Source organism: Ascaphus truei, chromosome 19, assembly GCF_040206685.1.
Source record: "Ascaphus truei isolate aAscTru1 chromosome 19, aAscTru1.hap1, whole genome shotgun sequence".
In the NCBI taxonomy this organism is placed as follows: domain Eukaryota; kingdom Metazoa; phylum Chordata; class Amphibia; order Anura; family Ascaphidae; genus Ascaphus; species Ascaphus truei.
This window is the reverse complement of record NC_134501.1, coordinates 7,836,492-7,862,505: the sequence shown is the minus strand read 5'-3', so window position 1 is coordinate 7,862,505 and position 26,014 is coordinate 7,836,492. Positions and strand designations below refer to the sequence as shown.

At 48.2% G+C, this 26,014-nt stretch overlaps 2 protein-coding genes across 3 annotated transcripts in view; one reads left to right on the top strand and one right to left on the bottom strand.

Annotated features, from left to right (window-relative positions):
* The window catches only part of JPH3 (junctophilin 3), a 51,253-nt gene extending 44,475 nt beyond the window's left edge, over positions 1 to 6,778 (top strand). For both annotated transcript variants that reach the window (XM_075576431.1, XM_075576432.1), the window contains 3 exons: positions 693 to 817; positions 3,351 to 4,255; positions 6,395 to 6,778. In XM_075576431.1, the coding sequence (XP_075432546.1) occupies positions 693 to 817; positions 3,351 to 4,255; positions 6,395 to 6,475 (1,111 nt within the window). In that variant the 3' untranslated portion in view covers positions 6,476 to 6,778. The remainder of the gene's footprint in view (positions 1 to 692; positions 818 to 3,350; positions 4,256 to 6,394) is intronic.
* A 9,392-nt stretch (positions 6,779 to 16,170) lies between these two features.
* Positions 16,171 to 26,014, bottom strand: part of KLHDC4 (kelch domain containing 4) — a 30,274-nt gene continuing 20,430 nt past the window's right edge. The window contains exons 8-12 of the mRNA XM_075576430.1: positions 24,764 to 24,833; positions 20,076 to 20,284; positions 18,441 to 18,855; positions 17,950 to 18,075; positions 16,171 to 17,579 (exon numbers count right to left, since the gene is read on the bottom strand). Of these exons, the coding sequence (XP_075432545.1) occupies positions 17,404 to 17,579; positions 17,950 to 18,075; positions 18,441 to 18,855; positions 20,076 to 20,284; positions 24,764 to 24,833 (996 nt within the window). The 3' untranslated portion in view covers positions 16,171 to 17,403. The remainder of the gene's footprint in view (positions 17,580 to 17,949; positions 18,076 to 18,440; positions 18,856 to 20,075; positions 20,285 to 24,763; positions 24,834 to 26,014) is intronic.

The window sequence follows — 26,014 nt, the reverse complement described above, 5'->3', positions numbered from 1 at the left end:
TGTCCCCACGTACCAGCTTTACGTTGCATTACCAGCAACCCACCTCGCACTGATGAGACCCAAAAGGGGTTAAACAGCTGTCTGTGAGTAGGGTTACTGGCTCTGCACTTCTTTAACCCAGGCTGTGCTGGAAAGCTGTGTAATGCGGCAGGCTTAAGCTTGTAGGGGTCCCATGTTAAAATGGATTAGAAGTAAAGAGTGACACACTGTGTGCTCATTTACATGTCATTACCCAGAATCCCTGGCTGCAGTGGAAGCACTGTACGCTAAGAGATAATGGGGAAGCCAGGGCCGCAGACCTGTCTGAGACGTGCAAATGCCCCACAAGTGGTATTTGTATTCACTAAAATAAGAGCCTATTTTTAACAGCTGTAAGACTTCTTCAGCTCAGGAGCACGTCCACCGAGGAATAAAAGTGCTGCCTAGTGTTAGACTTTGTAAATCTATTAAACCTGTGACTCCCAGATGGGCCTGCCCCGCATCGCTCGGCAGCTAAAGGGTTAATTAATTAAGGCCACAGAAGGAGTTACATGGCCAAGTGCTTTTGCTTTATCTCAACTATATGTTGCAAAGTGGGACTGGATACATAACCACCAGAGTCTTCCTCCCGGGCCCCCAGACTTGCTTATGCATGCATGGGAACCCGTGTCTGGATGTCCCTTCATACATCCCCATCTCTCTGTCTTCTACAGGACGTCTCACTCCAGGGCCAAAGCAGAAGCCGCTGCCACAGCTGCCCACAAAGCGCAAGAAGAGGCTCAGATAGCCAGAATTGCTGCCAAAGAGTTCTCTCCTTCCTTCCAGCATCGGGAAAACGGTCAGTATCTCCCCCGGGGGCTCCCATCTGTAATTGAGGTCAGAGGTGAGTGGGGAGGGTGAGCAGAGTCTGCCGCATGGGGGCTCATAGGGACAGAGCAGGAGCAAGAGATCAGTGACACAGCCGCCCCTGATAGATGCAGAACCTACAAGTGTAGGTAACATTAAAAACTATTTATTAAACTACATAAAATGATACAAAATCGACAAACAGAAATAGAATCCTCCTCCCACGCGTTTCACGCCCTCTCCGGGGCTTTCTCAAGGAGTAGGGACAGAGCCTGCTGGCTGCCACCCGTGATATTGCAAGGCATTGGGGCAAATGTGTTTACCCTTTCACTGCCAATGCATTGCAGACCCCTCTGGCAATTTAAGGGTTACGTTTAATATATTTATGATGAAATAAAGTGCGTTCCCTATTATAATATCCACTGCTATTCCTTGACAATCTCAATATGTCCCTAAAAAAAAACTATTTCAAAACAATAAAATGCCAGCCATGGAAAAATAGGAAACAATAGCAAAAAAACTATATAGTGGTGTTATTTGGTGCTTCAGTGTTCAAATTAAATTAGTCTTCTTTATAGGCACACACAATTCATTAGGAAATTCAAAGCCTGTAGTGTAGGGGGCCGACACTCGTCCTCAAAGGCCACCAACAGGTCGGGTTTTTAGGATTTCCCTGCTTCAGCACAGGTGGCTCAATCAGAGGCTCAGTCTTCAACTGAGCCACAGATTGAGCCACCTGTGCTGAAGCAGTGATAGCCGTAAAACCTGTCCTGTTGGTGGCCCTTGAGGACTGGAGTAGTGGCTCCCTGTATAGGCGCAGGATCTCTTGCAGAGGTCTAGCCACAAGAAATACACATGAGATGCCTCGCTGGGGTGTCACAGGCATCCGAGACCCTTCTATATCTCTGCAAACAGCTATTTATACACTGCCCAAGCGGCGTCTACACAATGAGATCGTCCAGCGCTGCGTCTGCATCCTCTCTACGTGTCTTGGCACTGAGGCCCTGACGGCCCAGTCTTTGCTTGGCCAACACATCGTACAAAGCGGGAGGGTTATGCGCGATGCGGCAGGGTTATCGGCGAGATTCCTTCAAAGTAACACTGAATATTCTCCCCTTCACTGGAGATTGTGTTAAAAGCAGAGCACGGGCAGCGTACCGAGCAGAAATGGACCCTGCTTCCTGCGGTGGGATATCAAACATCGACACTATGGATATGGAAATTCAGCGCTCTGTATATTTGTTGCAAAAAGGAGGATGAGATGGCAATCCCTGCCGTGTACATTGCGTGTGCTCAGGAAACTTCTATATCCTCCGCTATATGACCGGTCAGCAGTTGAGTGATCCTTGCCCTTGTTTCCAGCCACCTTGACCACTACAGTACAAGTATGTTTCCCTAACGTTGCCTTCAGTAAGTGGGCGCATACGTGTTCATCTCTGTTTTGCTGAACCCCGCCTGGCAAAAGCAGAGATTTGAATTCACTTCCAACACAGGGAATTGCAAAATGAGTGGTATTCTATTGAATGTGTCCTTACAAACATATTGTGGTGGCTATTACCATCAGTGTAATTGACCGAGAAGTTACAAAACTGTGAAAATAGCACATTTTAAGCATGCGTATCGCATGCGCAGAGCTATCAATTCTTGGATTGCAACAAGCAAGGTTGTTTAAAATGACTAAAGGAATTGGATGTCTTAATGCAACAGTTCAAGCAATATCCTACATTTGTTTTTGTTTTGTTTTTTAATAAATCAGTTCTGTACTGTGAGAAAATGCTTGTAGCATTAAAAAAAAATGTTTAAAAGACCTGTTTAATGTTTCTAATGTAGGAAGCATTTCCAAAGTGACAGCCCCTTCCCCTTCTGATAGGCTCTGGCTCGTAAGCCCCGCCCTCTCGCTAGCAGTGCACCAATTGTATCTAGTAACTGCCCAGTCAATCATATTTCAGGACTACATTGCCCACAATGCTGTGCAAGAACTGAATTAAATAACCCGGAGCAAGCGATCGATTACAGGAGAACGGATCGATCTGCAGCTTCGCTAATCACTTGTCAGCGTGCAGATTGTATTGATGCACAAAATGAACGGGGAAAAAAAATAATATATATTTTTTTTTTTTAAACGGCAGCTTGAACTGCCGCTTTAACATTTTAAATACCTAAAATCAATTGCGTTGCGCGCGTTTTTGGCATTAAAGATGTTAGAAAAGCAATAGATACACTTAAGTAAAGTCTCCCTTCAGCACCAGGTGCATAACATGCAATTACAAGCAAAGGGGTTGTTATTTGATCAATCTGGTGCGGTTTATTTTACACCTTGAGATGCATCAGTTGCAGAAACGTTGCCCATAACCTCAGGTTTATCTGAATACATGGATGTAACTATGTAACTATGAGCACATGGATGTAACTATATAACTATAAATACATGTATGAGCAGGTGCAGTTTGCCAGTAAGGTGATTTCTGGCGTGTGCAATGGTTATACAACACCAACCTTTCCTGTATCATCTTCTCCCTTCTCAGGGCTTAAATGCCAGAGGCCAAAACATCAGAACTCGAGCGACGACATCGAGGTCATCTCAATGGAGACCCCACCACAGCAGGACAGCCCCGAACTCTACAAGAAAGGGACGACTCCCTCGGATGTGACCCCAGATGACAGCCCCATGAGAAGCCCCCTGTGCAGTCCACCATCCACCCCCCCTCCACTGCAGCCGGCTCCCAAGTCTAGAAACAGGAGCGCCCACTTCTCCAGGCAGCTGTCTGTGGATGAGGACCGGGGAGGGGACATCCAAATGCTGCTGGAGGGACGGGGTGGGGACTACGTGAGGCCCAACAGCTGGAGCGAAGTTGGAGGGGGCAGAGCAGGGATGCCACATGGTAACCCGTTGGGACCCTGCTCCATCCCCGAAGACCTGATGATGAGGAGCACTGGCCACAAACAAGTGGCTTCCAACCACAAGCCAAGAGAAAGGTGGGCAGACTCCCCAACCACAATATCATGGACTTCTCACCGGACACACAACCACAGCCCAAGTAGCAACAAGCTGCTCGAGGTGGACGAGGAGAAGCTGAGCAATTATGAGATGGAGATGCAGCCCCTGAAGAGGATGGATTCTTTTATCCAAGAGATACACACCCAAAAAAGACAGTACAACAAAGCAGGGCCCAGGAACCCAGCCGAGGCCCACCACCTAGAGGAACGCATGTACGGCGTCCAAAGACTGAGGTCCAAACCCCAGAAAAAGGAGAACTTCAGGCCGGCAACTTCTGCTGAGCCCACCGTGCAGAAACTGGATACTCTGCGGTTTGGGGAGAAAGGGGAGTCCCGGCTCTTGAGGCGAGATCTGACCCTCTCCCCGCCGCAGAAATCTTTACCTGTTGCACTAGAATCCGACGAGGAAAATACAGCGGAGCTCAAGCCCACGGTAAGTGTGACACTACAGGTTCATCAGCTGCTAGGCCAGGGGGCGGGGGGCAACTCCAGTCCTAAAGGGCCATCACCAGGCCAGGTTTTTAGGATACCCCTGCTTCAGCACAACTGGCTCAATTGAGAATGACCGAGCCAGCGGTGCTGAAGAAGGGGTATCCTGAAAACCTGGCCTGGTGGTGGCCCTTGAGGACTGGAGTTGAGCACCCCTGGTGTGGCACACACACGTGGCAACCACGTATAAATAGCACAGGCCGCTGCCGTTCAATCCATTACACAAAGAACAGGGGCAATGAACAGGCTTGTGCCGTTCAAGAATAGTTATTAATAGCCATTAATAATGAATCTAAAATCAAATGCAATTAGCAATGAATCACCATGGACTGCCGCTCCCATAAATGGTGTCATATTACTCTGCGATGCGTTGCAGGCCCCGCTGGCAGCAAATAGATTCAGTCATTATTTGCATAACGCTGTATCCTACCTATGAAGCACAGTCTCAGTATATATCGCAGGGTATCTGATTATTAGCCTACTCCAGTCCTCAAGCACCCCCCCCCCCCCCCCAACAGGTCAGGTTTTAGGGATATCCCTGCTTCAGCACAGGTGGCTCAATCAGTGTATCTGATTTTTAGCCTACTCCAGTCCTCAAGCCCCCCCCCCCCAACAGGTCAGGTATTAAGGATATCCCTGCTTCAGCACAGGTGGCTCAATCAGTGGCTCAGTCTACGACTGAGCCACTGATTGAGCCACCTGTGCTGAAGCAGAGATATCCTTAAAACCTGACCTGTTGGTGGCCCTTGAGGACTGGAGTTGGTCACCCTGCAGTAGTATGCTCACACACTCCTGCAGCTACATTCAAAACGATGGCGTCCCAAACATAAAGTGACACTAGCCGCAGTAACAGGCTATTGGCATCAATTAGATTGTAAGCTCTGTGGGTCACGCCTGCCTATGACTACACCCGAGTGCCTTTTACCCCTTAAAGGATATCGGAGTATCTCCCGTTTTAATATTGCTGGAGCCCGCATTAAAGATGGCTGGCTGCTCACGCACGTTGCTGGGCTTTCAGATCGGAAGCTGCGGCATCGTCAGCTCCCAGCCAGCTGACTGCCGCTCCGTGCATCTGGTTGGCTGCCTGGGCCTTGTTGCTAGGCCACATCTTATGCTACTCCTCGCGCAGCAGCGGTTTCAATCGGGAGCACCTGACACGCTGAAGCAGCAGGCTTCATGCGGGGAGCTGGAGGGGGGGGAGCTGGAGGGGGGGGAGCGGAGGGGGGTAAGAGGAGGGGAGGGGGGAGACAGAGAGGTGGAGGAGAGGAGGGGGTGGGGGGTTTGGAGGGGGGTAAGAGGAGGAAGAGGAGGGTGGAGAGAGAGGGAGGGAGAAGGGGGGTGGAAGAGGGAGAGTGGGGGGAGAGAGAAAGGGAGTGGGAAGAGGTAGAGCTGGGTGGGAAGAGAGAGGGGGGTGGGAAGAGAGAGGAGGGGGAAAGGGAGAGGGATACTGAGGGGGAGACAGAGAGAGGGAAGAGACAGTCGGTAATGAAGAGATGAGGGACGGTCCAGTGATGAACAACCCGGATAATACACAGCACTCTGCTTAACTCCTTCACTGCCAGAGGCGACAGAAGTCACAATGTGCTAGTAGAGGGAGCAAATACAATACGGATATATTAATACAGGGGAAATAAAATGCTTAGGGTGCATCTCTTATACATGGAGCGGTAAGCCCTTGCTGCAGGTGGGGGGGGGGGGGGGGGGCAGTAACTCTGGGGTAGGATATAGTGCAAGGGATTTAAATGGCTATCCAATAGCAAGCCGCAACCGATAATGTTGCAGCTTCCTACTTGCCGGAGCTTCTGCAGCCATTTTGTTTCCCCTGAGGGAGATTTAAACCCAGTAACTTCACCTGTATCTCAGAACAGGGGTGTGCCCAGAGCTGGTTTAGTTCAGCCCCCCCCCCCAAGTTCCTTCTCTATAAACAAAAAAGGGATTAAAAAGCATAATACATTTGCGTCAGTCTATTTTAACCCATTTGTTACAGGAGGTGCCAGCAACGGCGCATTTCCAAGTCCCGACTAGCAGCGGTTTCCGAATGTCAGATGGCGCTCTCTCTCTCACTTCTCTCTCTCTTTCGCAGGGCTCCGCCCCCATCCTGGTAGTCATGGTGATTTTGCTAAACATCGGAGTCGCCATTTTGTTTATCCACTTTTTCATTTGACGGGACCGCCCCTCCGTTTGCAAAAAAACAAAAACAAAAAAAATAAACCACAACAAAAAACACCAACATTAAAAACAAACAAAAAAAAAAACAAATGTAAAAATAAAAGATAATTCTAGAATATCGGACGCTGCTACGGAGCCAGGAACGCCACCGCGGGCTCTTCATCGGCGAATTCGTGGACTGAGCCTCTACATTTTGCTAGTCATTTGTTTTGGGGTTTTTTTTTTTTTTTCTTTCCTCCAAAGGAACAGAATTGAGTTTCAATCACAGTTTGCCTTTTTTCCCCCCTCCCCCCCCCCCCCCCCCCCCCCCCCCCGGGGTAATGTCTTTTTTTGGGGGGGGGATATTTTTCCCCCTGCTTGTTTGGCATGAGAGAATGCAGAAGATATTGACATTTCCCCCCCCCCCCCCTTCTCCAGTTCGTCCTTTTCCTGAAAGTTGCGTTAAAAGTGCGTGATGGGTGCAAAAAAAAAAAAAAAAAAAGACTATACAAGTTGTTGACTCACTGACCTTGTTCATGGTCAGAGGTACCCACAATGACCTGCTTTCCTGCTACCTCTGCCCATGAAAGGGTTAATGCTATAGCCGGACTCCGTGATCCACAGGAGTGAGGTGCCAGGCCTGGTTTTTTTTCCGATCTCAGTGGTGACTGGAATTCATTCATTCCGCTACCGTTTTCCCCTTCCGGAAGGGCTTAATATTCATCGCAAGTTGTTATACCTTTTGTTGGACTCGCATGGCCAAACGCTAGGATGGCATTTCCAGTGTTAAGCGATTAAAGAATAAAAAAAAAAATAGTCGTTTTATTCCAATTTCTGCATATCAGCAGCAAAACTGCAGCAATATGGGCGGCCAACTCCAGTCCAGGGGCCACCAACAGGCCAGGTATTAGGGATATCCCTGCTTCAGCACAGGTGGCTCAATCAGTGGCTCAGTCTTCGACTGAGCCCCCTGTGCTGAAGCAGGGATATCACTAATACGTGGTCTGTTGTTGGTGGCCCTTGAGTACTGGAGTTACGCCCCCCCCCCCCGTGTATGAAAACTGGTAAAAGTGAAACATTCATTGTACATGCGCGTCACTATCTCCCCAAACTGTTTCCAATAACGTGCAAATTAACACAAGAAATGCATTACAAAGCCCAGATCCCAATTAAGCATCAGATTAAAAAACAAATCCACAAGAAATACATTAAATTGCATATTCAAAAAATACCAAAATTTAGCATCAGAGTGATTTTTTCCCCCCAATGTAAATGTAATTGAAAAAAAGACAAATTCAGCACCAAATAATGCAGACTATTATTGTATGAGTTTATAATTCTGCCAGATTTTACCCACCCCTCCCCCCATACATGTTGATCAACAAAAGGTATCACTGCCTGTAAAATCTAATACAATAGGTGAGTGCGAAGACCTGGAATGGATCACCTACTCCTCGGGATCCGGAGGCCGGAGCCACTCCTGCTTGGTTAGGGAAATTACAAAGCTGCGTCCCCTCCTCCCGCTCCTAGCAAATGTGGAATGCGAGTGTATATCCCACTCCTGACATACATTACCTGTGTTATTGTTAAAGGCAGTGGTGTTTGACACCCCCCCCCCCCAAAAAAAACCCATAGCAGTTGGACGCCTGTTTTGGAAGCTGCCATTTTCTTGCAGAGAATAAACACGAATGTGTGTTTAGCCACGTAATATACACCAGGAGTGGCCAACTCCAGTCCTCAAGGGCCACCAACAGGACAGGTATTAAGGATATCCCTGCTTCAGCACAAGTGGCTCAGTCAATGGCTGAGCCACTGATTGAGCCACCTGTGCTGAAGCAGGGATATCCTTACTACCTGGCCTGTTGGTGGCCCTTGAGGACTGGATCAGACCACCGCCCCCCTTGATATACACGGTTCCTACTCCCCCTGCTTGCATGCCTGCTAACCTTTGTTCTTTTCCTCATCACCCACCTAATCGGCTGAACACTGACGACACAGCTTTGGCAGTGCTGATCTTTGCAGTGGGATGGAGAATTTGTGGCAAACGATTCCTTGATGTCCCCCTGGCTTTGCGGTGTGTGTCGGACCTGCTGGCAGCAGAGAGGTTATGAGGGCAGGCTGCTTATTATATAGTTCATGCCAACTTGGGCATTCAAGTCTTTTCACCCCGGTGTACAAACAGTTTCTGGCTGCAGCCGTGGCTTGATTTTTGCAACTAGATGTTAAATATTCTTGCACCGTTCCAAAACCGACCCCTAAAACCACCGGGTTTCAGAAAGAACCAAGGAATTTACAAACACTGAATATACAGGTGGGGTCTTATGCACAAATGGTGCCTGGGACCCTCTGTATGCACAAGCTGTTCCTAAATCCAGATGGGACGCTCAATGTTTAAATACCACTTTTACCGGTACTTCTGTCAGCCCTCACGCATGCTGCGCTGTATCACGGCACACCTCCACACGCCCAATTTCCCAAGCCGTGAAATCATACACTATTCCACACCTGTGGTGATGGCGGGTGCCGGGTTTGAACCTCTTTGCTGCCAACAGCGCCAGCAGTGTATTGGTTTGCAACGTATGGCTGGGCCCCTGTGGCAGAGAATGGTCAAATACCTGGACTGTGTGAATCTGACCCCAGAAAAACTCAAAACAGGGCAGGTTTTGCCCTCTCACAAATCCACCATCCAAATGAAGGCACTTGCCTGGCGCTGTCCTGCCCTCCATCTGGGAGGTATTCGCAAGCATTAGGGTTGTCTCTGCTCCTAAACATGAATAAGTGATTTATAGCAGCAATCCCAGCTGCTTGTTTTATTTATTTTCTTTTTATTCACACCCCCCCTTCCCATTTTTTTTTAACAGAACCACGTTCTTTTCAGCTCCACGAACTCCCCAGTTCCCAAGATTCTTACCAGTGAAGCTAATGGTTTTAAAACTCCCTCCAACGGAAACAAAATGGCCGCCATATCTCACCGCTCACACAGGCCAATAGCGTGCCTCGGCGTCATTGGTCGCGGCTTCCTATTGGATGGCCATTTAAAAAAAACAAAACAAAAAACATTTACACCGGAAGTGACACTTCGCCGGTAAGAATCTTAGGATCCGGGGGGGCCCAAGAGCTGAAGATAATGCCGTTCAGTTCCCGAAAACGCCCCGCTTTCCATGCTCTAAAAAGAAAATGGGGGCGCAGGAGGGCTGGTTAGTGAGGTGGGACTTGCCGCTTTAAAAGCGTTGAAGCTATCACACAGTTTTATGGCGAAATATGATGAAGAAATGATGCTCTAGTCCACGAGCGGCCAACTCCAGGCCTCAAGGGTCCACCAACAGGTCAGGTTTTCAGGATATCCCATGCTTCAGCACAGGTGGCTCAATCAGTGGCTGAGCCACCTGTGCTGAAGCAGGGATATCCCTAATACCTGACCTGTTGGTGGCCCCTGAGGACGGGAGTTGGTCACCGCTGCACTAGTCATACACAAACAGTTACACACTCTCGTTTTAAAAAAAAGCCCATTTTACTCCCCAGAGCCCTTTCCGATTTAAGCATTTGCGGCAGAAATAACTACTTCCCAGGGCAAGGTGTCCCCAAATTAAAAAAAAAAAGAAATAACCCCTTTTAATGTCACAAGGCTTTCTCACGCACTGCTGGGCATTAATGGGGGGGTGGGGTGGGGGGGCTCACACTGGTCCCCGATTTAAAATAAGCAGGCTTCAGCTGTTTAATGAATGTATCAGAGCATGGCGCTTGTGCATGGAACAGATTCATTTAGCGGTGCTGTTTGTTTCTGTGTACATGTAGCCCGGTGTACCACGCTCCTTCTCTGCATGCATCCCACTGCTGCTCTGCGCCCTGACGCCGCATGGATCCTCACTGCAGGCAAAGGAACCACGCTGTGAATGTCACACAGGGACGTGCGCTGTGCGTGTGACGCAGGGGATCGCTTCTTTGTGTCTCCATGCTTATTCAGAGTCAGATCAAGGTTCTGAACACAACGAATGTTACAAGCCGAGCTCTACAAGGCGACACGTGGAGCAACACGCGACATTTATGCTCTACAAAGTGAACATGCTGCACTATAAAACAGTACTGAGTAGGACTACACACTTCAAACTCTGCCCTAGCTAATGCTAAATACCCAAATGTACTCCCCCCCCACCATCACTAAAGAATATTCTACCGTCAATCAGGAATCCATACTGGGCCCGAGAGAGCCGGGCCACACACGGCCGGTGACCTAGCTGGAATCCGGAGGCCTGGATGTGTAGAGATACTCCTCACCGTTCTATAGCGCAGCATTTACGTTTACAGGAACAGAAGAAAAAAAAATGCTGCTTTAACTCTTTCAACGCCAGAGCTTGACGGGTGCTGAAAGCGGTTTTGTTGGGCGCGGGACCGAGCGGGGGTAAGTGGGTTTGGCGCGTGCTAGCACACGCGGTGGGTGTGCATTGTGCCGCACACGCTGTCCGACATCATGCTTGTGGTTTCCGCATGCCTTCTCTTTGCACAATGTATGCAGGACTTATATGCAGACTTCAGAATTGTCCCTGTACACAATCCTTTGGCAATGGCAGTCAAAAAAACAAAAAAAAAAACAATGTATTCTTTTCTAAATGTCCCTTGACTTTCATTTGTTGAAACTTCTTTGTAATATGCCTGCTGAATAATCCCCAGTTCCTGATGATAAATATGCATATTCATTAAAGATACAGCATCCCTGTTTCTAAGTTCTCGCTCTTCCAACAAAAGACAATGAATGTATCACCTGTGGATTTCTCATGCACCTGCAAACAAGAGAAGCAAACCCCCTTTCCTGCCAGCGGCCTGTGCCTCCTGGGGTCTTGCAGCAGACAGGAAGGGGTCAAGAGCTGCCCGCGTTCTCAGCGACATTTCTGTTTAAAGGTCTCAGCTTAATATATTTTTAACTTTATTTTAAATGGCACTTTTCTCCCAATGGGACTCCAAGCGCGTCACAATTGCAGTACAGCGCGCAGTACGCAGCACGTAGGAATGTTACAGACGCAGCCCCTGCCCCGTAGAGCTTATAGTCAGTTTTTGGTGCCTGAGGCACAGGGAGATAAAGTGACTTACCCAAGGAGCGGACACCGGGAATTGAACCAGGTTCTCCTGATTCAAACTCAGTGTCAATGTTATCAGAGTCAGTCCCTTTAATAACTCAGCCGCTCCTTCTGCCTATATCTCATCTGTTTGCTGCCAGCAAGGCCCCGCCCCGCTCTGCCAAGTGCCAAACCTCTCTTGGCAGTGAAAGGGTGCATCTCTCTCCCCCCCCCCCCTTACGCCGTCCCTTTAAATAGAATGGAAATCTTCAGTGGAAGATCGTTTCCCAGCAAACTGAAGGGGAGCGCGTTGCTGCAGCGAAGTCCAAGCTGCAGAGAGCAGGGCGGTGCCATATAAAGCATTTCCAAGAGAGAGATTTATTTTCTCCAGAACAGAAAAATTCACCTGCGTATTTCACGGTGGAATATGGAAGGCGTTTTTGGTTAGAAATATTATTTCACCCTTTGAGTGCCGGAGGAACCATTATTCCGGCGTCCTCTGCCGTTTCCGCGCAGGGTAGATCGCGCCATGCAGTTCATGAGTACACAGGACGCCATCTAAGCTTAAAAAATGATAATGATTTATTTTAAAACAATGACCAGGAAGTGATACATGAAGAGTTAACCTCCCGTTTTCAAGTATGTCCTGGGCACAGAGTTATGATAACAGATACATGGTTACCTTAAATCAGGGGTGGCAAACTCCAGTCCTCAAGGGCCATCAACAGGTCAGGTTTTCAGGCTTCGGCTGAGCTTCTGATTGAGCCACCTGTGCTGAAGCAGGGATATCCTGAAAACCTGACCTGTTGATGGCCCATGAGGACTGGCGTTGGTCACTCGTGCATTAAATGGTCAGAGGTGATACGTTATATTACAGACATTTCAGGACAGGTGGAGATAACATAGGATTATAGGCGTATGTAACAGTTACAGACCACATTAAAATGTGAGACAGCTGAAGTCTTGAAAGAACTTAGCCTGGTGGCGGTTGTGAGAGTCTCCGGTAGGTTGCGGGATGGAGCACCCTGGAATGCTACATCCCGTGATGTAGGGACTACGGGTTGGGGGAACTCACAGGGTTAATTGACAAGACACATAACTGCACATTTAAAATGGCGGTTTCAATGCCTTGATTGCCTCAATAAGGCAGCATCCCAGCTACACGATAGAGATATATATATATATATATACACACACACTATCCTTTACTGTCCCACCTTCATGATCACTTATTTATTATACTGGATATACAAGCGTGCCGCTGCTCGGTGAAAATGCAGCATTGAATCACGCAGGCAGCCATCTTAAACACAACCAGCGGAAAATGCGAATGGATTGGTTTCCCCCAGTGAGTTTTGAAGAGCTTTAGCTCGAACGTACAGTGATAAATAATCAGTAGCAGGAAAACATACATAACCATATTGGAAAGTGTTCAAAATCCCAACAGGGATTTGTTCAGGAGACACATTGGCCACTCGGAAAACCAACACAGAAATAAGTCCGCTCACGTCCGAGGTCCAGACTTTATTTATTGGATATTCAGAGGGTGGGTGGCGTGGCTTTCTCTGCAAGGCTTTTACCTACTATGGCCAACTCCAGTCCTCAAGGGCCACCAACAGGTCAAGTTTTCCGAATATCCCTGCTTCGGCACATCTGTGCTGACTCATTGAGCCACCTGTGCTGTAGCAGGGATATCCTGAAAACCTGACCTGTTGATGGCCCTTGAGGACAGGAGTTGCTGCTTTTCCGCCCTGCCTTCCGAGCAGATCGGTTCCATGCAGAGCTCGGCACTGGATTGCCACAATTTTTACTGAAAATAAAGACGCCAAGCAATTCAAATACACAGAGTCTCCTCTTGTGGTTCTAGAAGCCAAGTGGGTCCTGCGGTGGGAAAGTCCAAAATCCAGGCAAACGGGATGGTAACCCAACTTAATCAAAGTCACACAAAAGCTATCCGAGTATCTTCAAAGGCCCATGTTGTAATGTTCCCTCGTGGTTTCTCCCGTAAAGAGCGTTGGGTTAAATAGAACGGCTGCTCGTGATAATTACATGCACAGGAGGCGTTCTAATACCCGCTTATATCAGCAGTGTATTAGCGTTAACACAGGGACTTATGGTTATGTTAGTTAGGCCCTACCTAAAGTTGCCGTTACTCATATCCACACCTTGAAATAAGGCTTTTACAGGGGGCTGGATGGGGGTAACGCCGCAATTGGTCATGAGTTGTCAGGGGGTGCGCAACGTTTTCCCCTGCCTGCTCGCGCCCCCCTCCCCTCCCCCCGTCCAATGATGTTGCGGGGTCATGTGACGCCGGGTTGCCATGGAGACGCTTCACGGGAAGCCAAGGTAAGTAGAGTTACAGAGGCCTCATGCGAACCTCCAGCATTTACTTTAAAGGCCTTCCCAGCACGCTCAAACCCCAACAGCCACCACAACATATAAATAAATATTTATGTCAAAAGGAGTGCAACTGAGCGTGGCAAATGTATGCAACACAAGACAGGGGAGCCCAATGCTCCCCTGTGTGTTAATTCAATTTCTAACTGGCAAAAGTTGTTTGGAGGTAGGTGGCCTCTCCTCTCAGAGCTCACCCTCCCCACCCTTTTAACTTAACATTTTGCTGTATGGACAGGGCCTACTGTGGTTGTTCCCCCTCATACAGAGGTAAAAGGAAAGGTTCACAGTGCAGTGTTAGGACCTGCAAATTTGGTTATGCCTTGACGTTGGTATGCAGGCTTATGATGCTTTGGCCAAAGGGTTTAACTAAATAACCAAGAAAATTTTATTAATGAAGTATTTAAACTTTATACTTATTACTATATATGTTTTGTCAATTGGATGTAGCATTGGGCTCCCCTGTTGTGTGTTGTAAACTAGGTGTAGTAGGGAAGAGGACGACACTGCCGAGACCTTGGGAATGGCTACTGAAACAGGTAGTAACAGCATGGCCAAAGAGAAGGTTGCAAATACTTTTTATCCAGTGACTCACTGGTAAGTGTGCAGGCCACACGTGCATACCTCTGCCGGCTTCCGCAAGCCAAGACCAGATTCAAATCAACAGAAGACCACTTACACTATAAAAGGCATTCTTCTTATTCTGTGATCAATAGGCGTACGCATATATTAAAGTGAGAGAGAGTGTGTGTGTGTGTGTGTGTGTATACTGTATATATTCACCACATGGGGGCCGGAATCCTTATGCCTATGATAAAGACCACACAAAGGGACACAACACTTAAACGGTTAACAGAAACCTCGTGATCCTTAGAAAACAGGATCCCCACACACCAATCACCAGTGTTCGACAAACCTATACATTTGCTCGCCCCGGGCGAGTGGATTTAACCCCCGGGCGAGTAAATATTGGCCCAAGCAGCACACGTTTGGTACTAGGTGGCGAGTAGATTTTTTTCTGTGGCGAGTAGATTTTTTGGTGATTTGTCAACCACTGCCAATCACAATACATTCCCATTACCGTTCACATAAGCGCTGTGTTTTATTGTCAATTTAAGAGGCTTCCCAGTCCTGGCTATGCAGGCCTATATTTCAGGTACCGGTACACCGTTGGAGCTCATGTTTATAACTACGTGTAGCAGGTCTGTACTTCGCAAAGGTTTGTTTCGGTACCACTATATCCTATGACTGTCAGGACAATCCCCTCCGTCGGCAATCTCTGCTCTGTATCGCTTCCGAATCTCTGCTGTTGGGCTATCAGGCTCTTTAGGCTGATCTGCGGTCTCACCCCTGCGGGATGCGTGCAGGTCCCGTCACGCAGGTTGCTCTCGATCGTTCCTCCAGGCCCGTGCTGATCTGCCTCTCATCATGGCTGCCCCCTTTTAACAACTTCTTCACCAGACTCTCTACAGGCTCATCATCATCATCGTCACACGTCCATTGGAGAGGAACCTGCTAGGCGGCAGCATGCATGGGTTGCATACCATCAACAGGGGTTCTATCGGTCTCTCTCGTTGCAGTTGGACACACAACGCGCCAGTGGAGCGAACGCCATTGTAATGGCATTAGCCGGGCTTAAAAAAAAGGGCAGGGCTACCCTGCTATTACAGCTGCTAGCGCATATCAGCGACTATAAGAACACCAGCCCCTCTGTACTTTCCTGGGGAATGAGATAGAGATCTGAGCGTTTTAACTTGCAGGGCACAGCTGCTGCCATCGGGAATCACAATAGAAGTGCTGAAAAAACTTCCAACTGGTGATACTGTACTTTGGAATAATCTAGGAGTGGGAATATCCAATATATAGGGCTAGTTATCTCAGGTTGATATCCCAGATTCCCAGCAAGTGCACAACCTTTTCACCTGCTCGGGGGTCAGCGAGTTCTAGACATTGTAGATTAGTAAAGGAGTGGCCAACTCCAGAACTCCAGGGCCACAGGTGGTCAGGATTTAAGGATATCCCTGATTCAGCACAGGTGGCTCAATCAGTGGCCAAGTCAAAGACTGAGCCCCCTGTGCTGAAGCATGGACTGATCGAACCACCTGCTCTGAAGTAGGGACTGATTGAGCCACCTGTGCTGAAGTAGGGATATCCTGAAAACCTGACCTGTTGGTGGCCCTTGAGGACTGGAGTTGGCCAGCCTGGGATTAACCCCCCACTGCAACTAATTTATATTAAAAAAAGAATAATAAAGAAAACACAAAAGTAGATGCGGTAAAGAGCACAGATTTTTATTTCTACCAATTCTTTCAATGCTCAAGAACAGCGGTGCGCAAACTGGGGGGGCGCACCCCCCCTGACGGACTGCGGGGGCGCGGGGATTACAGAGGTCCCGCGCACTTCCCGAAGGCACTTAAATTAAGTGCCGGGGGATCGGCAAAGGCCTGGGTAAACCTTACTTACTGTGGCTACGGCGGCTTCTTAGACGCGTCGCCATGGCAACGTGGCGTGGTCATGTGACAGCATGTCAGTGAGGTCATGTGACATCGCGTTGCTATGGTAACGTGACGTCATGCTGCCGGAGCCGAGGTAAGCAGGGGTTGGGGGGCAGGGCGCGGAAAGAGGGGAACTGCCGGCAGGGGGGCGCAGGGAAAAGTTTGCACCCCCCTGCTCAAGAACATACTGCAAAAATATCAGACTTAACCACTGCTCATCTGAATAAGCAGGAGGGGGGGGGGGGGGGGAGAAAGAGACAAAGAAGCTAACTCCTTTATTGAATGGTTAGACCCTACCGGAAAGAGTTAAACCTATTCTGGTTTGGCCTAATGCCTTCTCCAAACAGCCGGAATAAAGAGAACCACAAGAAACCAAAGGGTTCTCCGTACAGTAGCGAGGCATGGTGCATCAGACCTGGAGACACTGTACATACACACGTTTCTCAGATGTTCGCACGGCCAGTGGCGCTTCATGGGATACGGAAACGAGGGGTGGACCTGTCTAGTTTGAAGGCTGCTGTCTTGAGGACCTGAGAAATCGTGGCACATGTTACCTACAGTCAACAGGCACACAGAACAAATAGCAGGATATAAACAAGATGTCCAACTCGGTAGACCGTGGGGGTTTGCAGTCCCAGGTGAAAAACAAAACGCACAACTGCTACATAATCACCTCCTCCTGTTTATAATCGAGAGTGGAAGGTGATTCTAAAAATTATACCCGTTCATGAAAAAGATTCACCATGTGCCTGACCCCAGAATTCTATGTGAGTGCATCGGATTAGAGTCCTGAATCCAGGTGGAAACCACATTGACATGTTGCGTTCTCAACTTGTATGAACATTGGGGTATTCTATGCCGCACATGCACTGTAGATATTCTCATGAGAATACGGGGAGTCCGTGTTTAATAAGGACTGGAAGTCTCACTTTGTCCATCGTTATATGCTATTCTTTTGGGAGCCCAGCAGGTTCTTTCCCTGAAGTCTTGGATATCAGTTGGGACTAGTCCTTAAACTCATAAAATGTCTTTGCCATGGCGTGTGCCACTTTTAGGACCTTCTTCTCCTTGGCGTCTGGGCCCATGTTGGTTCGGGCCAGCGTAATCCAATACTGCTCAGTCCTGGGCAAGTAGTCGGAAAACTTCTCCTGAGGCTGTATGGGGGGGTGCTGGTCTTCGTCTGGAGACAGAAAAGAGAGATTAAAAGGAAGGAGGAAATAAAGAGACGGAGGAGCAAAAAATATAGGAAGGGGGGGGGAGAATAAAACGAGAGGCAAGAGAAAATAGACTGAATGAGAAAAAGAAGTTCAGTAGAAGGGAGGGGAAAAGCAGGGAGAAAAGAATAGTGGGAACACAGGATAAGCAAAGTAAATGCGGCAGAGAAGGGAGAGCAATGCTCAAAGGTGCAAAAAGAGAGAAGTTGGAAAAAATGTTGTGAGGAGTATTTTTCTAGACATGGAAAAGTCTCCAACAAGCATCTCCCCCTCATGTACAATTACAAAAAGGTAGCACACTGCTCAGAGATTGGAGTCCACTTTTCTCCACCTTACCACTATCATCCCCGCTTTCTTCCTCCTCCTCCTCTTCCTCAGCTCCTCCCTCTGCCCCTTCTACCTCCTCCTCTTCTTCTTCACCATCATCTTCAGAGTCCGATTCATCAAGCCACTCTTGGGTTTCTGCGTACAACAAAGAGGGAATGAGAAAAGTATGAGCACTCTGGCTTCGTCTTCTCCTCATAAAACTCGGCTGGGTTGGATAACCCCCACGGTATCGGCACATGTAGACGGGAATTGTTGGGGAACGTATAGCCCTATGTCAAAATTTATGCCAACAAGTGGTGTTTTTTGTGAATGATAGCTTCGAGTGGCGCATAAACAGAACTAGTTATTTATCCAGTATGAGATCTAAATTAATAATATATACGTTTCCTTGACCTGGATAAAAACCCTTTATCCATTTTAAGCAAGCCAATCCCTTTATTATAAAAAATAAAAATATCGGCCTACAATGGAACCCACGTAACAAGGCCCCATGAACTTACTTGGGTCCATTTCCACCAGTACTTTCCATTCTTCCATCTTGTGCAGGTCAAGGCTGTAGAGGTCGTTCAAGGTGAACTGCCTGTCACCAACCTCAAACATCCCACCGTACACGTAAAGGACACCTTGCTTCACCGCCATCATGGCGTTGGAACGTGGGCAGGGCTCCACCCGTGGGCCAGACACTACTTCCTCATCCTCATCTTCCTCGCCACAATCCTCGTCCTCGCTCTCCGATGCCAGTGGGCCCGATATCACCTGTTTGATTGTCATCACTGTCCCATCTTCTGCCACAATTTCCTTGATGACTTCTACAGGTTCTGGGGGACTCGGGCCCCTGTCCTCCTCACTCTCCGATGGTGCCGCCTCCACCTTCTTATCTGCACGCCGCTGCTTCTTCCGGTCGGATTTGGGTCCCTGGTTTGAAAAGAAGACAGCTGTGTTAGTCCAGGCATTCTGAGAAGGCTCAGCCGAACATCACCCATATCTGAGAGCAGGAAGCCCTACAGGATAGTGCAATTGGAGCCAGCTAAGGCCCTGCTGGGGAAGGGAACGTACTGCAGAACAATGTGTTCAATTAACTCTTACAGTGCTGAACGGGCCTGCAATGCACAGAAATGCAGATCTGTAACATGCAGAGTAATGTGTTCCCAACACCTATATCATGGGTGGCTAGCCCCAGTCCTCAATGGCCAACAACAGGTCAGGTTTTAAGACTATCCCTGCTTCAGCAGTGGTGGCTCAGTCGTTGACAGTCACTGACAACCACCTGTTCTGAAGCAGGGATATCCTCAAAACTTGACCTGTTAATGGCCCTTGAGGACTTTAGTTGGTCACTCCTGGCCTACATAATAACAATTACTTATGTTACTCCATCCACCCAGAGGGGTCAAAGCAACCACTGTCTGAAATAGTAACATGCACAATGTTGTGTAACATTAATTCCATGTAGGGGCAAGCGCAGAGAACTGCAATCAACCCATTCATTTCTATTCCATGGGAAAAAGGTCTGTCGCAGCGACAGCTCAAAGAAGTGGAATCCAAGATTGGATGCATCATTGCCAGTTCTGCCTCCTTAGGTTACTCTGCAAAGTAGAAGATGAACTTCTAAAGAAACAGAATCCTGTGTTTGTGCCTCGCCCCACACACAGAGGGGCAATGGTAATAGTACATACAGTGTGTATATAATAGTGCATACAGTGTGGACTTCTAGTATTTCAAGTAATGTTATGCTACGGCTAGAAACGCCTGGCATAGAAAGCCATTGGCAATGGTAATCCAAAAACATGGTGGTTCCCTTATGGGCTCTATCTCAAGGTGGTCATTAGAAAAGTCCCGTCAGGGAAAGAGACAGGGACATTACACTATTGTAATACTACAATGTTTATATAGCTCCTTCATCTATTTTACTTGCAGTGAAATGGTCAAGAGGACTCTTCTGTATTGCTGTCACCTTATCACTGAGCTGGAAGGTCAGACTCAAAATGTAATACGACCCTTTATGAGTCAGTGGGATGGACATATTCAATAGGACATTTGGCCCATCTCTGTCAAACAGTCCTAGCGCCCATCAGTTGGTACGTGACGGACAGAGCATCCAGGAAAGCATGGAACCAGCCAGATTGGAGAACCTTTACCTTTATTTGCCCAGTAAACCATCGGTTCTTAGCCAGATCGTAGAAGTAAATGTCATTGAAGAAGTCTCCTTCAATGCTCTCCTCCTCTTCCTCGTCGTAGACGCCTCCAAACAGGACACTTCTGTTATTGGGTGCCACAGCCATGGAGAAACCTGTTCTTGGGTTTGGCTTCACACCGGAAGGATTAATCCGGGACCACACCCACTTGTCTGGGGAAGGGGGAGAGACGCACAGAGAGGAAGAAATGGTTCAAATGGACGACAGGAAGGCACAGAGAGGAAGAAGAGAGAAGAGAACTGACATCAAGTAAAACAAACCGAGAGACACGAGGGCGGGAAGAGCAGGTGGATGGGAAGGGAACCAAGAGGGGCATATAATGGAGACAGGGAAGTGAATGTTGGGGTAGAGAGGGATGAGTTAGTGGATTGAAGAGGTGGGAATAAGAAAGAAAGACCCTGGGAGAACGAGAGAGATGAGAGAGAGAGAGGAAAAGAAGAGCGGGAGAGGTCATAGAAAATCTCATTCACGGAGACTTTCTCCCCTGATCAGTTCTCGCTTGCAGCTCAGTGGCCCTGTTAACAAACCAGAGCATATTCGCAGCTTTCTTCCGAAATGTCATTTGGACAAAAGCGCATCCGGAAGCTTAATCACCCATTTAAATCCATATGCTCTCCTTAATGTCTATGTGCCCCCAGGATATGTGCTTATCCAAACGCAATGGCAAATCAGATCGTTAATCGAGGATTGTTTTATTTCTTTTATTTAAGGGAGATGTTACCGTCACGGAAGACCAGGTCCTTTAACACATTTATATTTTTGGGATCATTCAATAGGCAAAACAAGGCAGTGAAATAAAATGGGGTTTATTTGGATAACACCTCGGAAATACAACACAACACAAAATACAGAAATACACACTTACTGGGGTCTGGGGGTACGAGATCGAGCCTTTCCTAGGTGCAGGGCGCCCGCTTGCAAGGGCTTATCCTGATCGGAACCTTGTCCCAGACATCCTGGACCGAGATTCTGCAGAAACTCCTGACCTGGACCTAGTCCAAATACTCCTGGAACTGTTTTCGTCAGGAACTTCTGACCGTGTCCGCTACGTTCTCAGATGAGAACTTGGCCCTCGCCTCTGACTTAGGGGTCTATGCAGTAAGTGGCGAGAAGGCTGGATTAGCCATTTTTTTTGGCGAGATTGCCATATGGTATGCAGTTGATGGCGGTATGTGTGCGAGATTACTGAAACACGGCATATGCTATTGTTGCCGGAAATAAAGCGCCGTGCGGGTGGCGAGAATGGCTATTTCGCCATATTAAGCACTAATCTAAATCCAGTAGATGCCGAGTAAGATCTCGGCGGTGCTCTTAGCGAGAAAAGCGCCAAAAAGCTGCGCCAATCCAAGAAGGCACCAACAACCAGCCGAGAGCCGAACATTTCAGCTGCTAGTGAAATTGCTGTGGCATTCTAGTGTTGCTGTTGCCAGCGCAGCTTGACTTGTATTACATGTCATTCTGAACTTCTTACATGTGTTGTTTAGTGGTTCTGCACAGGGATCAACTAAAGTGTTTGTACTGATTGGGCACTTTGCATGGAAACTCCAATCTACTTTAAGGGAACTTTCTGCGCATAAGTGGCTATTGATCACAACTACAGGTAAATTATTTTAGGTCAAACTTTTGATGTGTGATTAAAAATAATTATATTATTCTTAACCCCGTATTGCAGTGGAGGGCATACTGATACATTACGTCATCCGCCACGCGAAGCACTGCGCCGTCTACGCGCAACATGTGGAACTCACCAATTTACTCACAATCGCCATTTACAGCATTTAGCGGCAAATACCCGGCAAAAAAAGGAGATCTAATTGCGCTGGCGACAGACACATCTCGCAACTTACTGCATAGGCCCCTTAGTCTCTGCAGGACAGACTTTCCTAGCTTCAAAAAGAAGCCGGTTGCTCTGCTATTTGGGACAGAGAAACTTTGGAAAGCCGCCCGCGCTTCATCGACTCGAGCCACAGAACCGCCTGGTTCCCAGACTGGGGCTTCTCCTTACATACCCTCCGCTGAGCTATGTTCAGCATGGAGGAAAGAGGAGCGACCAATCAGAGCGTGGGAATTCCTCCCCGCCAGCCAATAGCAACAGGGGCTCGTCTCTGGGCTGACAGAGGAGGCGGCGAGCCAAGCCGGCTCAAAAAGCCGGATGGGTGGGAAATATGGATTAGCCAATGGGAAAGCGCCTACGCTCGCCATCTTTCCCCAGCTAACCCAATGCCACCCGCTGGGCAGGCTGCACCAAGTCTGGCAGACACAAGTGTCCCCACAGGGCGCCCTTTGTTCTCTGGACCAGGCAATTCGCCCTTCCTCGCCCACCAAACAGTCTTCTCACCTCTGGACATCCTCTCCTCTGAACTACGGACTCTATACAGACATGCCGGCCGGCGTCTATGCTGATGCCCTGGCTGACTGTATAGAGCCTTATAGTAAATGTAAAACATCTTATAAAGTACACTTTAATAAGGAATAAACGTTGGGGAATCTTATACTTGTACGGGAAATGGAGTGGGCATATTTGGGCTCGAAATCCAGGAGTCTGGGGGACACTGGGTAGCCCCTGTGTAATTCACCCCGCGTACCCGGGAAATCATGCCTCCTCTCCGGGGAGAATTGAACAAATGAGGCCGCCGAACTCCTGCAACCAAAATAATTGCATTTCCACCCAAATATCCCCCCTAAAACTGACACAAGAAACCTCACAGTTCTAGGGCCAAGGGAACATAAAAACAGAAAAAAGCAGGGGTCACTTTATTTTCCACATGGTACCCCACGGTTTCAGGGGTAACTAGAGGGCTTAACCTTAATTGTATAGCCTGGATACCCACTACCGTCACAGTTAGGCTGCGCTTATAGTGCCCGGCGACATCGCGTCAAAACAAATATATTGAATCCGTCGCATGCGCTTATAGTAAGCGCGACGGAGCGCCGGAGCTACAAAAAATTTGGAAGCCATTGAAATTTGATTTAGGGAGAGACATTCGCCACATGTGACGGTCTCTACACCAATCACAGAGCGCCTACTGCACTCTGCCCGCCCCCTTCGTGACATCACTGGCCTTGTCGCCAGCGACGTCACTCCAAACTAAAGTGCAACTTTCGCCTTAAGTGGCCTTACCCTTTCCCTGCCACACGAGCAGCGATGGGATTACTCTACCATCTGTAGTAAAACACGCTGCTATATAAAGCAGTACTGGATCTGACCACAACACTCCCATTTCCTCTGCTTCCTTCTACAGAATCCTGGTCATCTTCTCCACGACGAGAGATAATTATTACATCAGACCCAACCTATGACCTGTCCAACAACCAACTTAAGTCAGTGCTGTGGAATAGCACAGGGTGGTTATTAATGTGGGTCAGAAGGGGCAAACTGAACACACAAACAGGTCAGACCCAGCAACTATACCCCAATTCCTCTATGGATGGAGTATGGGTACCCTAGAAGACTGCATATAATCTCTAGGAAATGGATCACAAAAAGGTGTCCTAAATATGAAACAGCGCCACAGAACCAATTGGGTCGGCCTTTTAACAAATAGGGAAATGTGGTGAGCCAAAGTGGATCTTATCTGCAGTTAATGTTTGTTATGTTAGGGCATACAATATATAATACCCACCCCTCTAACCCATAAGGATGTTGCTTCTGCACAGTGAAACACCGTAACACAAGCACAATGTACACGTGTTGAAGGCACCCCCTTTCTCGCCCTTGTTACACACCCTCTGTCCCCATGGGGCCTTTTTCTTTATTGTCTCCTAAGTTACAGCACCCTGCTGGCATCTCTAATTGCTAGTTAGCAACCCTGGAATCAAGCAGTTTACCAACTGATGGCTGTTGTGTAGGCCGCGTGTACACAGCGCCAGCCCACTGGGGAAATTACACAGTGCGGCTGGCAGAGGGTGCGGGGCTCTGGCAGTTACATAACCATTCAAAAGGAAAGAAAGAACTTCTCTCCTCCCGCAGCATCCCGGGGCCTAACCTTCAGTATCACCATATACTGTATTTACATGAGGTCAACAGCTTTACAACAGTTAGGCGAATGGGCAGAATAGATGTGCCAGCAAACTGTATACGTTGCCAACTCATACATGTCTACATCAAGTACAGACCAAAGAAAGGACTGCCATATTGGGGGTGGCACATCCACTGTTTACCTGTCAGTGGCTCAGTCTAAGAGTCTGCTTCAGCACAATTGGCTCAATCAGTGGCACAGCCACCGACAGCCACCTGTGCTGAAGCAGGGAAATACTGAAAACATGACCTGTTGGTGGCCCTGAGAGGACAGGAGGTTCCCACCCCTGAGCAATGTCTTCCTGTTGACGTTTGGTGGCAGTTACGAAGCGTGAGTTTTTTTCCAAGCGATGCATTGGTTTCTGGTTCATTAAGCGTTAGACAATTAACCCTGCAGCACTATCATATTAGGTTGAGCCATCTCCAACCGTCTTCCAGAAGGAAAGGATCGTTAAGAAAGGCCGGCCCCCACCCGCCAATATCCAAGAACACAGAGAGGACAGGAGAGCAGGGATGAAAGTCACACGTCACATCACAAGTATAAAGCCCCGGGGGCAGACGTCACTGTCCCAGCAGCGGCTGTCACAGAGGAAGACTACAAAAGGTAACCCACCTTCCCCCTCCTGTTTCAGCAGGAACATGTCAGCATGCACAGAGCCTTTGTCAACATCCTTCTTCACTCTCTGAGAACAAAGGAGGGTAGAGTCAGGAAAAGGTATGCAGCCAATGTTACCACTTCTCTGCAAGAAGAAGACCCAGGATTCACTCCCGCCCTGAGCGCAGAGCGGGGGAAGCTTGGGTGCCTTCTCGCAGTGGGGAGAATACATAGTGGCATGGAAACGCTCAGTGACATCATAGGGGGTTATTCCCTTAACTGAGAGTGCAGATCAGGGGCACTGTCACACGGAAACCCCGAACACCACTATAGCAGTATAATGAATAACCCCCATAGATTGTTGGCCAATTAGAGGAATGAGAACACCTGTCGTAGCCGTCTGCAGGTCAGCCGATGCATGTGCCGATGCAGGTGCCATGCCTGCGCTGACCTGGGATCCTATCCAGGGACACGTCAGGCAATGCAAAGAGCTTCCCACCCCTCACTCCCCCCAGCAGGCTATCCAATCCCTAACGAACAGGGAGACCCCAAGATAGCACCAGTCCCCTGCAACCCACACCAAGCCTCTATTCTATATAGAGTTAGCATCTAGGCTCTTTTACACACGTCATTATAACGGTCTTACTATGAACGACTGTCGGTGAAAATAATATATGTAGTTATGTGTGATATTCCTGCAGGTCTCTCACCTCACGGCTTACACTGTACTGGGCCAAAGAACAACTTACAATGCATCTCATCTTAGACGCGCTATTAGAGAGGGTTGGGGTTCCTTACAATGCATCTGATCTCAGACGCGCTATTAGAGAGGGTTGGGGTTCTTTACAATGCATCTGATCTCAGACGCGCTATTAGAGAGGGTTGGGGTTCCTTACAATGCGTCTGATCTCAGACGCGCTATTAGAGAGGGTTGGGGTTCCTTACAATGCATCTGATCTCAGACGCGCTATTAGAGAGGGTTGGGGTTCCTTACAATGCATCTGATCTCGGACGCGCTATTAGAGAGGGTTGGGGTTCCTTACAATGCATCTGATCTCAGACGCGCTATTAGAGAGGGTTGGGGTTCCTTACAATGCGTCTAATCTCAGACGCACTATTAGAGGGGGTCGGGGTACCGCAGAATTTCACCATATAATTATGGGCTTCCGTAACCAAAAAATGGTTGGAAACCACTGGTATAGTCACATATTCATTAAAAAGCATTCAGATCATTTTTATTAGTTTCATAAAATATTATTACAAGCGCTC